The sequence below is a fragment of the Gastrolobium bilobum genome, unplaced genomic scaffold (genome assembly GCF_033153095.1).
Source record: "Gastrolobium bilobum isolate Gb01-03AN ecotype WA unplaced genomic scaffold, APGP_CSIRO_Gbil_v1 utg19911, whole genome shotgun sequence".
In the NCBI taxonomy this organism is placed as follows: Eukaryota; Viridiplantae; Streptophyta; class Magnoliopsida; order Fabales; family Fabaceae; genus Gastrolobium; species Gastrolobium bilobum.
The window spans coordinates 241,781-255,477 of NW_026898798.1; the positions used below are offsets into that span (position 1 = coordinate 241,781).

At 29.9% G+C, this 13,697-nt stretch overlaps 1 protein-coding gene across 1 annotated transcript; it reads left to right on the forward strand.

Moving 5' to 3' along the window:
• Positions 1-339: 339 nt before the first annotated feature.
• LOC133284223 (RNA demethylase ALKBH9B-like) lies at positions 340-3,680 on the forward strand. The gene is made up of 6 exons (XM_061481219.1): positions 340-460; positions 988-1,494; positions 2,370-2,455; positions 2,532-2,842; positions 3,004-3,075; positions 3,156-3,680. Exons 1-6 carry the CDS (start codon positions 343-345, stop codon positions 3,382-3,384), a joined length of 1,323 nt encoding a protein of 440 aa, XP_061337203.1. The 5' UTR covers positions 340-342; the 3' UTR covers positions 3,385-3,680.
• The last annotated feature ends 10,017 nt before the right edge of the window (positions 3,681-13,697 follow it).

Sequence of the window (13,697 nt, forward strand, 5' to 3'; positions counted from 1 at the left end):
GTGGAAAACGATAAGCAGGTACCTTTCTTTTGTCCCAAGTCAAGCATTTGCAATATTAATAATTAAGTATTTTAATTAAAGTATTTGTTCTTTTATTAAAATATAAATATTTTATTTAACAAAAATACCAAGAAAACCAAGATGAAATCTAAAGAAATAAATATACTTAATCTTTAATATGTTTTTATAATTTATTAATGATTTTTTATTTAATTTTCACTAAATAATTTACATAGGAATGGTTAAAAAGAATCATTGAGAGTGCGTTTCGGTTTTTTTTTTTTAATATAAACCCTGTTTGTGTTTGTGTTTCTTTTTTCTGTTTCTCTGGTGAGACAAGGAATGCTCATGGAGATGTTGAGCTCATTGAAAAAGGAGGAGATATTGGACCTTCTCACTGATGGCTTTTGCCATCACTGCGAGTCTCTTCTCCACGCTCGAATTCGAAGCCTTCGCAAAAGTAACTAAATTTATTCTCTTTCTCTCTCTTTCCTCTGTCTGATCCCATTTTCTCTGTGTAAACGGTTGACTCGTTGTTGTCCTCGATCCATCCTCTTTTTTTTCTCTTTTAAATTTTGGTAGCATTAATCTTGTTAGTTTCTTTGTACATCAGTCACAATGATAAGAATGATGATTAGTACAGTTCTTCCTCTCTCTTTTTCATTTTCGGTTGAGGCCTTTTTTTTCTTCATCAAATCCTGGCTTTTAGCCTTCACTCATGAGTATATTTAGGGATGTATTCAATTAAGATTTTAAAGGATTATTTTTGAGTAAAAAATTTAATTTGTATTCAAGTAGGATTTAAGTAATCTAAAAAAATCATGTGATTAAGATTTTTTGTTTTTATAGAGGATCCAAATCCATGTAATTCTCACAATCTCACCCTATACATATGTGTTTTCAAATTAATAATGAATATCATAGCATATGCATCCCAATATATTGGTTCTTTTTGGTCATTAATTTATCTAGTGCTTTGGAATGTAGGAAAGATGGATGAAACTTCATATTCTGATGAAGGCTTCGAGTCTTTTAGAGATGCAGAAGACATGCCTGTGAATGGTAATGCTTCAAATCCAGATTCTTTGACTAGAAGGCTGAGAAATCAACTAGATAGACCAAGGAACTCTTCACAAAGACATGTTTCTGCTTTATCCATGAGGGATAACAAATCCACTTTTGATTATTTACCTAAATATTTGGAGGGCTCCGAACAATCTGATTCTGATTCTGATTTGTTGTTGTTAAATGATGGAATTGGTGGAGGTTCTTCATTTGAAAATGGGTTATCAGAGGACCAAAAGGAGTGTATCAGATATTCTCAAGTTCATAGTAAAAAGGACTTTTCCTGCATTGAAAGGGTAAATGGAAGAGAAATAAATGTGCTCCAGGGTCTTGAACTTCACACTGGGGTTTTCAATTCAATGGAGCAGAACGAAATCGTTGAGTGTATATACCGATTAGAATGGAGGGGAAAACAAGGGAAACTTAGAGGTATATGTGGAGCTTTCTATTCTTTTTGGGTTTTTCAATTTAGTGATTCGGTCTTTTGATTTATTCTTGAACTTTAGCATATACCTTTTTTCATATTTTATATTTATACACATGTTTGTTGCACTTTTTAAGTTCAAGCTTGATATGGTAATAAAATTTGAATCAATATTGATAGGAACCATTTGGTCTTGGAAGTTATGAAATGTGGAAATAAACGTGTGCAGCGTTGTTGTTCCTATAATATGTGTGCTTGTTTATATGCAGTGACAATGGGTCGGTTTTGGAAAACTTGCAAGTGGCAAATGCTATTTGTATATGAGGGAGAATGAGTAATACTAATAGCAGTTCTTCCTTTCTTGCCATGAATGAACATACTGCATTTGTTATTTTTTGTTGAACATAATAGATGACTTCATTTCTCAGAGTATCCTTCACGACTTTGCTATATTTGCAAATTGACTGGTTCTGAATTCATGTGGTCCATAACCTTACACATTACAATCTCTTTTAGCATGTTCTCCTCAAGAGCATGGCAATGATGCCACTCTTTGTTTTTGGGATTAGATACTATCATTTAGCATATCTAAAAGTATACTTTAACCACTAGTACATGTACCAAAACAGTTCCTCTCGACCAGTGTAGAAATGTCTGGGTCCTATACATGACATTGGATGAATATGGCATAGAAACCTGAATCATTTTGTCAGTTTAGCTGTGCATAATTAAATTGAGTTCAATCAATCTCTTTAAACTAATTTCTTTTTGTGCTAGATTAAATTTATGACATGTCAAAAAATCAATGACCGTAATGTCTCTCTGCCATTTGTTTTATGAAAACCTGATTCTTACATCTACTAGCCTTTCCTGTTTACAGAACGTACTTATACAGAACCAAGAAAGTGGATGCGTGGTAAAGGACGTGTGACAATACAATTTGGCTGCTGTTACAATTATGCAGTGGTATGATGTAATTTACTTCTTCTTTTTTTCATTCTTATTTGATATTTTAGTTATATATTTTTGCAAAATCTTTCAGGACAAAAATGGCAACCCTCCGGGCATTCTTAGAGATGAAGAGGTTGATCCATTACCACCTCTGTTCAAGCAAATGATAAAGAGAATGGTTAGGTGGAATATAGTTCCTTCCACATGCATTCCTGACAGTTGCATTGTGAACATATATGATAAAGGGGACTGCATTCCTCCTCATATTGACCACCACGATTTTGTGAGACCATTTTTTACTGTATCATTCTTGAGTGAGTGTAAAATACTATTTGGTTCAAATTTGCAAGTTGTTGCTCCAGGGGAGTTTTCAGGGCCAGCTTCCATTCCTTTGCCTATCGGGTAACCTTTTGTTCCACTTGTCTTCTCTTATGATAAAATATTACCTCTGTTCTTTTTGTTTTTGTTTTTGTTTTTCTGGACAAGTAATGTGATTGTTTGATCATGTTTATTGCCTATTTATTAGTTATCTAGACATTCTAATGATCATTTTGTTTATGCAGGTCTGTGTTCATCTTGAATGGCAATGGAGCTGATGTTGCTAAACATTGTATTCCATCTGTTAAGTCAAAAAGGTGCTTTTTGATCTAGCAAACATTGTATTACATTCTTTCTATTTTACTGCATAGTTTTCTTAAATATTTGACTTTTGCAGGATTTCGATTACCTTCAGAAAGATGGATGAGAGCAAGTTGCCATACAAGTTTTCACCCTATCCTGATCTAGTTGGAATCAATCCATTTATCATTTCACCTCCAAACAAACCAGTTATAGGGTGGGGCAAAGTTGGGAACTTAAAATTTCAACAAAAGTCTCACATATTTGAATCTGAATCTGATACTGTATCAAAGGCCGGAAAAGAAATAGTTTGGAGTGGGAGATGAATTTCTTCCTCCCAATGTTAGTTAAGGAAAATTTATAAATTTCAAAGCAATAAGTTTGATGAACTTGCCTTTCATTTTCTTTTAGTAAATACAATTCCTTGTGTTTTTGACAAGTGACTTTTCTTATAAGTCAATGTTGCATGGTACGAATGAATATTATACGCTTCTTGCAAGCGCATCAGTCAGGCTTTTCTCCTTTTAAAAATGGAAATAAGATAAGCCACTAGAGTTTGAGTAATTTGTATGAGGTCATAGGTTTAAATTTCTTTATTATTATTGTATAAAAAAATGTAAATAAGGGAAGGAAGGATGAGATTTGTATTTCACATTGCTTGGTTGCATTTGTGTTAGAGTAATATTTGCAATGTTTCCACATAAAATTTAATTATATCCCTACTTTGTTATGAACTTGACTCTTGAATTAAATTTTTTTTTCCTTAACTTCGCATCCAATCAAACTTGTTCATGGTTGAAGAATTAGATGCTATGTGCGGTTTTTCTACTGTACATGATAATACAGGAGTGCAAATAATATCAAGTAAATACACATATAATATCGTATTAGCTAGTGGTGTAAATAGACTAGGCTAGGCTAGACTTTGACTTAAATAGATTAAGTCTATGTAAAAAAATATTAGGTATGGTTTGGCCTGATAGCTTGTGTAGGTTCAAAATTATAAGTCTCATCTGACCTATATTTTAAAAATAAAAGCTTAAGCCTAGGCCTGTTAGCCTGTTTAAGCCTATTAAATATTTAACAATTAAAAGAATAACTAAAATAATATTACTTTATTATTCAAATTTATTAAAAATAATAATTTTATTTATTTTATTTAAAATAAATAATATGATATAGGCCGGTCTGTAGGCTTATAGACTTAATATGTACAAAAAAGCCTATTACCTATTTTCTAAATAGGTTTTTTTAAAAGCCTAGGTTTATTTTATTTTACTATTTGTAATAGGCTAAGCCTGACCTAATATAGGTTAAGCTGTAGGCCCCTGTATACCGGCCTAGCCCATTTATATCCCTAGTGTTAGCCATTATACGCATGATTAAACATATTATTTTTCTAATTAATCAAACGCATTTTTTTGGTGCCAACATGTCTTGTAGTTTGGACTTTTAACAAAATCTATTTGAAAGTATTATTTGTCCCAGTGTCTTGTTAATTAATTTAGTTTAATTTTGTCTATATTAAATTAAATTATTTTAAAATTGTTAATTAATTATTTTTAGGAGTGTTAATTAATTTCATTTAATTTAGTTTATGTTAAGTTAAATTTTTTTGAACTGTTAAGTAATTTATTTTAATTTAGGAGTGTTAATAAATTAAATTAAATTTATGTCTGTTAATTATTTAGTTTATATTAATTTAAACTATTTTAAAACTTTTAATTAATTATTTTTAGGAGTGTTAATTGATTTCATTTAATTTAGTTTATGTCAAGTTAAAATTATTTTGAATTATTAAGTAATTTAATTTAATTTAGGAGTGTTAAGGAATTAAATTAAATTTATGTCTGTTAATTAATTTAGTTTAATTTACTTTTATTAATTTAAATTATTTTAGAACTGTTAATTAATTATTTTTAGGAGTGATGAATTAATTAGACCAAAAACGCTGGACTGCTGGACTACTTACACATAATATGCTATGCAAAACAGCATGTATGGTCACGTGTCAAAAAGGCTGACACGTAACATGCTAAGCAACATAGCGAGTTTGACACATGGCTGACACTTAACATGCTAAGCAGCAAAGCGAGTTTGACACATGTCAGACACGTAACATAACATGCCAAGCTACCTAGCGTTTATGCCGTGTGGTAGGTTATGGCAGATGGTATCTGCCACGTAATCTCGCTGCACTATGCAGCGATTCACGTGACCGTGAATCTGTTGCCACGTGTCCACACCTAACTCGTCAGGTGTTGTAGCGAGTTAGGTGATATGGCATTTTGGAAAAAAAAAATTCAATTCATGACATTCAGGTGATATTTTGTGAATAGTGTGGCATTTTAATTGTTGTCCCAGAGACTTGGATGGCCAATTTTTGTCAGGCAAGTGGCTTAGGAGGTCCTTCAAATTTTAATTCTTATTTATTTATGGGATTTGTTTTTCTTTTATCGTTGGAGTTAATTTTATTTTCTATATACACGTAAAAGTATATGAAACTCATATATATTTTCTTTTTTCTCTTCACATTGTCTTAGATGGGGCCCACACACTTGTATATGTATAGAAAAAAAAATTAGCTTCTACAACATAAGAAACATTAATCCCTTTATTCATTTCGTATCTCCAAACTAACTAAAATCCAGTGGCAAGATTGGAAGGGATAAGCCTATGTGTTAATTCATTATTGAGCAAATATTCATATAAGTTTGATAGAATTAATACCAATAAAATAATATGTATAACGAAAACTTAGTTTGTAAAATTCTATCAATTGATTAAGTATCAATTTTCGTTTGTAAAATTAATGTCTCACCAAAATTTTAATTTTTTTCAAAAGTTATATACTAAATATTTTTTTTTTTTAAAGTTTCAATGGGTGCGGCCGTGCTGATAATCTGTATTCTATACTACTCTTAACAAGGTCGAAATGATAATTATTCAGGAATCAACTCGAGGAATAGTGATATAAGTATTTTAGAATTATTTTTCTTTATATAAAATAGATTATGATATAAAATATTATAGCTGCCACAGATTTATTTTTTAATTGCTTCCCCAGATTTAGCTCCTTTTTTAGGAAAGTAATTACTCTTATACGTCTGTATGCTGTAATATTTTGTACATGAAAAAATGAATAATATTCCAAATTCCTAGTGTTAACCATCTACTCTAGGGATGTGCATAGAGCGGTTCGGTTCGGTTATTGTCAAAAATCAAACCAAACCAGTTTTAAACGGTTTGGATTTTAAACCAAACCACTTTTTTTAAAAAAAACCGGTTTTGAATTTGTCCAAACCGGTTTGTGGTTTATAACTGGTTTTGAATTAAAACCGGATTAAGCCGATTTTAAATCAAAACCGGTTATGAACCATAAACCGGTTATCAAGTTCAAAATTGGTTTTTTAACAAATTCAAAATCAATTTTTTAAGTAGTGGTTTGTTTCTCCCGGTTAGGGGTGTTCTCAACTGATCCAAACCGATTCAAACCGCGGTAACTGAACCAAAAATCGAAAACCGAATAAACCGAAAACTGAGAAATCGAAAACCAATTAAAAACCGCAAATTTTAATTAGATTGGATCGGTTTTTGGATGGGTTGATGAAAACCGATCCAATCCAAATGATCCAATATATTAATTTTCCTCTACCTACTTGGGTATTTCCCTAATCATAGCCTAAAAATTTCTAAATCCAAGAGCCATTAACCCAAGAAAAAATCTAGTCATATCTCATCAACAAAATTTTATCTTTTTAGAGCTTCATATCTCATTGCCAAAATTAAAAAAATTATATTATAGTTTACTAATGCTTTTGTATTTCAAAAAAAACAATTTGCAAAGCCAATATATACAAAAGATGTTATTTGCACAATAATCATGAAATAAATTTTAGGATTTTCAAAAAACCGAAAACAGATCCAATCCAAACCGAAAAAAATTGGATTGGATCGAATCGGATTAGAAAAAAAATCAAAACCGAATGGATGATTATATGATCAAACCGAAGGGATTGGATCAGATGATTTTTGCTTCCAAAACCGATCCAATCCAGACCGCGAACACCCCTACTCCCAGTTATAGGTAGTTGACCAACTATTTCTTGCATGAATCTTCATTTTTTTGGAACTCTCAGAACGAAATGATTCGTATAAAAATTGCTCACGTTGTTTTTACGAAAAATATTTTCATTATAATTTTTCGCAAATTTTTTTGATGAAAAATATTTCCATCAAAATTTGTGACTAAAAACATATTTGTACAAAAATTTGACGGAAAATTTTTTTGTCGAATCTTTTTATGGAATATAAATTTCGTCAAAACATTTCCTTCAAAATATTTCACAAAAAAACATATTCATCGAAATTTTTTACGAAAAATATTTCTATCAAAATTTTCCATGAAATACATTTCCTTCCAAAACTTTTGACGAGAAAAAATTTGATCAAAATTCTTTATAGAATTCAAATTCTCTCGAAAGTTTTCAACAAAAAATATTTTCGTCAAGTTTTTTGATAAAAAACATTTCCATCAAAATTTTCAATGGAACACATTTCTAGGAAAAATTTTCGTACAAATTTTATGACGAACAATATTTCGATAAAAAATTTTAACAAAAATATTTTTCGTCAAAATGTTTTATAAAAAAAAATATCGTCAAAAAATTTGAGGGAAATGATTGGAGGGAATTTAGATTCCGTAAAGAACTTTGACAAAAAAAATTTCCATCGAAATTTTTTATAGTAATATTTTCCTTCAAAAAAAAATTTCAAACTATTTTTCGTCAAATTTTTTGCTGTAAATGTGTTTTGCCAAAAATTTTGTTGGAAATATCTTTCTTCGAAAATTTGGACGGAAATATTTTCCGTAAAAAAATTTGACGAAATTATTTTTTGTTAACTTTTTTTATGAAAATGTGTTTCGTCAAAATTTTTTACAGAATTATTTTTCGTAGAAAAGTTTGACAGAATTGTTTCTGTTGAAAGTTTCGACGAAATTTTGATTCTATCAAGAATTTTGACTTAAATATTTGGTCCCTCAAAAATTTATGTCAGTGATTATGACAAAATCTTGTTCCGTCTCTAGTTTCGACGAAATTTTTTTCGTCTCTATTTTCTACGTAATATGATTTTTGTCAAAATTTTCGACTAAATATTTTTCTTTGATAAATTTTGTTAGTATTTGAAACTTTTCTAATAATGTCACATTTAAAAATGATTCATATGTTTTGTAATTTTCACATTTTAATGTTAAGGATAAAAGATAATATTTATTTGTTCTTTAATTGTAAAATAGTTTGGTTATGGATAACCATGGATAACCAATTATTTTTATGGTTTGGTAAATAACTAGTTTATAAAATAAAATGCAGTTTCATATGAAACCGGTTTTAAAAAATAACCGATTTTTAAGATGTGGAGCAGTTTGGTTCTTTTGGACATTTTGAACACCCCTAATCTACTCTAATATTATAAAAAGAAAATCAATTTCTCATATAATATAAGATAATTTTCTTGTATTGTGAGACATCGAAATCCATGCTATTCTTTTTATTTTTCTATTTTTAAACAAGTGGCTGGCCCAACAACTTGTTGTGTCCAAGAAAGCACGGACACACACTTTTTGAAAAAAAATTGTGTCGGACAACGACACGCGGTCAACACTCCTACATGTTCCGACACGTGATTTCGACACGCGGTCAACTTTTTTCGACACTCACTCAACGCTCCGACATGCATCCGACACGTTTTTTTTTAAGTCTAACTTTTATTTTATTAACTAAAAATGAAAAATTAACTTATAAGTTAGTTTTTTTTTCTATTATGGAATTTGACATAAAAAATTAACAAGATATTAAAAATTACTTTTGCTTTATATTTATGTTATGAAATTTGAATATTATATAACTTATTATGGACTGTTATATGTACTAAATATAAATTATATTATATATATTAAAATATTATTTAATATCAAAACGTGTCCTAACGTATTGAAATATGTCATTTTTTAGAATTAACGTGTCGGCGTGTCGTGTCATGTTGTGTCTCATGTCCCGTGTTAGTGTCGGTGCTACATAAATTGTATTTATAGCATAAAAAATATTACCTCATGTGATATATATGAGAAAAGAGAATTAAGCCCATTATAAAATCGAGTTTTCATTATTGAGTATGAGATCATTTTTTATTATATTTTTTTTCTTAAGACACGTATTTTTCCGGTTGTATAGCACCATTTTTTGTGTTTTTTAAAACTCAAATTATTGAATATTTTAAACAATTATTTTTTATGTTAACTCTTTTTGGGACAAACATTCTTGAAACAAGTGGTAAAACTACATACAATTGACTGGCAAAATCCGAGAGCATTATCTGCTGGAATTTTTCTTAAAAATAATATTTTTTTAATTTTAATTTTTAAATTTGAATTTCTCATAAACATTGTTGAAAAAATCGGATTGGCCCGGCTAGGTCGACCCTAAAATCGGTAAATCGATCATATGACCTGTCCGATTTTCATGTTGGATCGGCCTCATAACAGAATTGGTGCGACCTAGCTGGTTTTTGACAAAATCGATGAACCGAACGGTTCAATCAGTGACCCGACCAGATTCATAAAAAAAAATCAAAAAAAAAATAAATATTTAGCATATCATTTTTAAAAAAAATCACAAATGATTTATTTTCTTTTAAATATTTGAGTGATTTGTTTCTTATTTACTTACATATGTTATGTACCTACAACAATAATGTTATTATCTTGGTTATGCACTATGCTAGAAATTTTGATTTAATTTATGGAAAAAATGTGTGTCATTTTAAAGGATGTAAAGTTGTGTCATTTTAAGAGAGATAAAGAGATAGATAAAGGAGGAGAGAGAGTTGACAAAAAAGTAAAGGTGTGGGTCCCTTCATTTATAGTTAGAGAGATGTCGTCTACTGAATATGAAGCACCAGTATCACAAATATTATATGTTTGTTCGATCCTTTGTTAGATAATAATGTGTGATTTATTATTTTCATATTAAAATATTTAAAATTTATATTTGTTTTACATGTATTTAAGTATGTTTATAATTTTTTTAAGAGAAATGTTATACTTTCAATCTATTTTTGTTTACAACCATATCTTAAGCGTTGATTTCTGACAATCAACGATTATCATTTATTGTGAATTAATAATTAATTAATGAGTTTGATTTGCGAAAATAATAATCGTTGATTGACGGAAATCAACGGTTCAGATGGTTGTAAAAGGTTGTAAACGAAAATAGGTTGTAAGTAGAATCTTCCCATTTTTTTAATATAAATTATAGATTTACATATACTTATCGGTTCATGCGGTTGAATCAGTGACCCAGTACCTTGACCGGATTAATGATCGGGTCGGGTTTAATAACATTGCTGATAAATACATTTAAAATAATTGTTTTTAAATTTTTATTTTTAGTTGAAAAGTTTTTGAGTTTAAAGTTTCTAAAGTTACTTTAGATAATTTTATATAATGTTTATCAAAATACACACATAAAAGTGTATGATACACATGTCTTTTTTTTCTCTCTATTCCCTTCACATGAGTCTACATGAACCCCACATTTTTGTGTGTGTATTTTGGTAAATATTATATAAGGTTATCTAGTAATTTTAGAAACTTTACACCCAAAGTTTTTCTCCCCAAATTTATGGTGCATATATTTTCAAATTATTTATTTTTAATTGTTATGTTTATATTAAAATTTAATCTTTCTTCTCAAATCATAGGCCATCTTTGGTGCACCGCTATTTTATTTATTTGTGTGTGTATTAACTTAATTAGGGTGTACTATCTTGTTATGGTTTAATCTTTTTATCTATTTTATGTTAAAGAATGATACCTTTCATTCTTAATTTCACCTTTTTAAATATAAATTCAATCTTGTTCGACTTAATTATCTATTTTTTATAAAAAAAAATTATTTTTTAATTTTTTAATCCATATTTTTTATTTTTTATTTATACTTGAATTAGTTATACATGTATCCTTTATAATTTTTAACTTTTTTCTCTTAATTTATATTTTTAAATTTTATCTTAATTCAAAATATTTACCAAATATTTACTAGTATTATATCAACTATGAAATCCTTTTTAAACATATCTCGATGTAGAATTCAAATTAATACGTTTAAGAATTTAGAATTTTTCCTATCATAAAAGATAATCTCATATGATGTCGTTTTGGGATTTGGAAGAAAAAAAATTATAGCTTTAGATTAGGGGTTATCCCTAATTCCCTATCACATGAGATAATTCAAAATAATGTTGTTTTGAAAAATAAAAATAGGACACTTTGAATAAAAAATTCAAATTGCAAGAGAGAAGCAAAATTCGCCATTATGTATTTTTTCCTCAAACTCTAAAAAGACATTATTTTGGGTTGCAGAAAATAATTTTATTGAGAAACTTTTTTTCTATGTGGTGCCGAAAGAAACTACACTATAGAATCCAATTTAAATAGAAGGAGAATGTTATATTTACAAACTTTTTGTTTACAAACTTTTACAAATTACACTAAGTATGACCGGTCGTACTTTAATCAAGAGTATATGACCAATCAAACTTAGTGTAATTTGTAAAAAAAAATTGTAAACGGATCTTTTTCTTAAATAAAAAACTTAAAAGATCCAAACATCTGAATTTCCAGATCAGAATGGCTTGAAAATAAATCAGATACAAATACAATACAAGAATAAGAAATAACTACATGCCTCAGCTGCCTCTACACGGAAGCATGTATATTTAAATAGATAGCCCAGGCCTGCCGATACGTCAAGTCAAAATAAAGTTAAAATAGACAATATTTTTCAAGCTGAAACAAAAAAGTTAAATATATATATTTCAATTTTTTGGTTTGAGTTCAATGAACCAGTGTTATTAAACTCAGTTAGGACTTGTCAGTTGGTTCGGAAATCCGTGAATGAATGATACAATTGGTCTGAGTAAGTTAATTGATCGGCCACATATCAGATTCGGCGAGAACAAGTTCGATTCTTTAAACTGGAGGGTCATGCAATTTTTAAAACAAAAAAACAAAAAAGAAACGAAGTAGTGAAAACTGAAATGTTATGATTTTTACACTATTACCAAGCAGCAACCCAAAACCTTAAACAATAAATGTTATTAATTTTTAATAAATTATAACCGTTAAATTGACAAAATTCAATAGTGATTAAATTAGTTGTAAGAGTTGTAAACTTTCATGGTGGTAAGTGGATCTGTTCCCTTATTTAATATATATTTATTTAGATCAACCGGTAACTAGTGAACCAATTACCCATTAAACTGGTATCCAATAAAGTCAATCAGCGGAGCGGTTTTAAGAACATTACAATTAACATTGAAAGCAAAGTTGAAAGGCCATGCTATAGTACGGTAAAAACACATGCATTTGCTTCCAAAATATTCCAAAGAATCAATGCTTTCATCACCCAAGATTAAAAAAGAAAAGAAAAGTGTAAAGAACCTTGAAATACACCACCTCAAAAGTTAGTTCAAAGGGTGGGAGTGTTCAAGGTCTTATAAACTCCACATTAGTTGCACATACAACCAATGTGGGACTATATATCTCAACACGCCCCCTCACACGAGAGCTCATTGGGCTTGAAGAGCACATACAACCAATGTAGGACTATATATCTCAACACGCCCCCTCACACGAGAACTCATTGGGCTTGAAGAGTGGAAGATGCAACAGGCCCAGCTACCTGTGCACCACGCAAGAGAAAGTGGAGAGCGGCGAGACTCTGATACCATGTTCCTTGAGGTCACCACCCCAAAAGCTAGCTCAAGGGGTGGAAGTGTCTAGTTGCTCATACAATCAATGTGAGACTATATATCTCAACACAAAAGAAATAATTCTTTCTTTTCTTTTCCGTATCTTTTTCCACCAAAAAGGTCCCGCCTTCAGAACCTGCATTTCAGAGAAGAAAAAGAAGTACCATTCTTCAAGAACACAATATGTGCAGCATCATATTGTGATATGATTGCTCAATTCTTGCCTAATGGGTAAATTTATTTTTCCTCGCTAGCTAGTATACATTGTTTTGGTTATGTACATATACTGAAAATTGAAATAGAGAAAGGAAAATGCTATTTCAGCCAACAAAGGATTGGTCAATCACATCGGCATTTTGGCTAGTTTTTGGGGATGTGATTCGTACGCTTGGTCAAAATCAATATCTGATACGGAAGTTTTGCCTAGCTTTTTTTTTTCAATTGTGGTATTTTGCTACTTTTTTTTTGTGTGTGTGTGTGTAAAAAGGTGGCATATTTGATAGTTGTCCGTTCAGATCCAGCCACCAACACTCCACCCTCCTCCAGATTAAAGTTAGAGATTTGAGAACGGAGAAAATGGTCTTTAGAGAGTAGTTCCTTATAATAAATCCGATAATACTTTAACCCAATTAGTTGGATAATCGATGAACCAATAGGTATATATATATATAAAAAAAAAAAAAGCAAGAAAAATGAGGGGTAACCAACAACAAAAGGAAAATGTACGTGCCACCCTTTTGGTTCCAAAACCTTTCATCTTCATGAGTGCATCTCCTGAGTACTTTCCTCTCTTCACCTGCATCGCCAAAACGAAAATAAA

What these genes read in the sequence shown, in the direction of transcription:
- LOC133284223 (XM_061481219.1), top strand. Translation starts at nt 343, where the DNA reads ATGCTCATGGAGATGTTGAGCTCATTGAAAAAGGAGGAGATATTGGAC. An exon ending in AATTCGAAGCCTTCGCAAAA is followed by an intron (nt 461 to 987) that starts GTAACTAAATTT and finishes TTTGGAATGTAG; the next exon opens with GAAAGATGGATGAAACTTCA. An exon ending in GCTGTTACAATTATGCAGTG is followed by an intron (nt 2,456 to 2,531) that starts GTATGATGTAAT and finishes AAAATCTTTCAG; the next exon opens with GACAAAAATGGCAACCCTCC.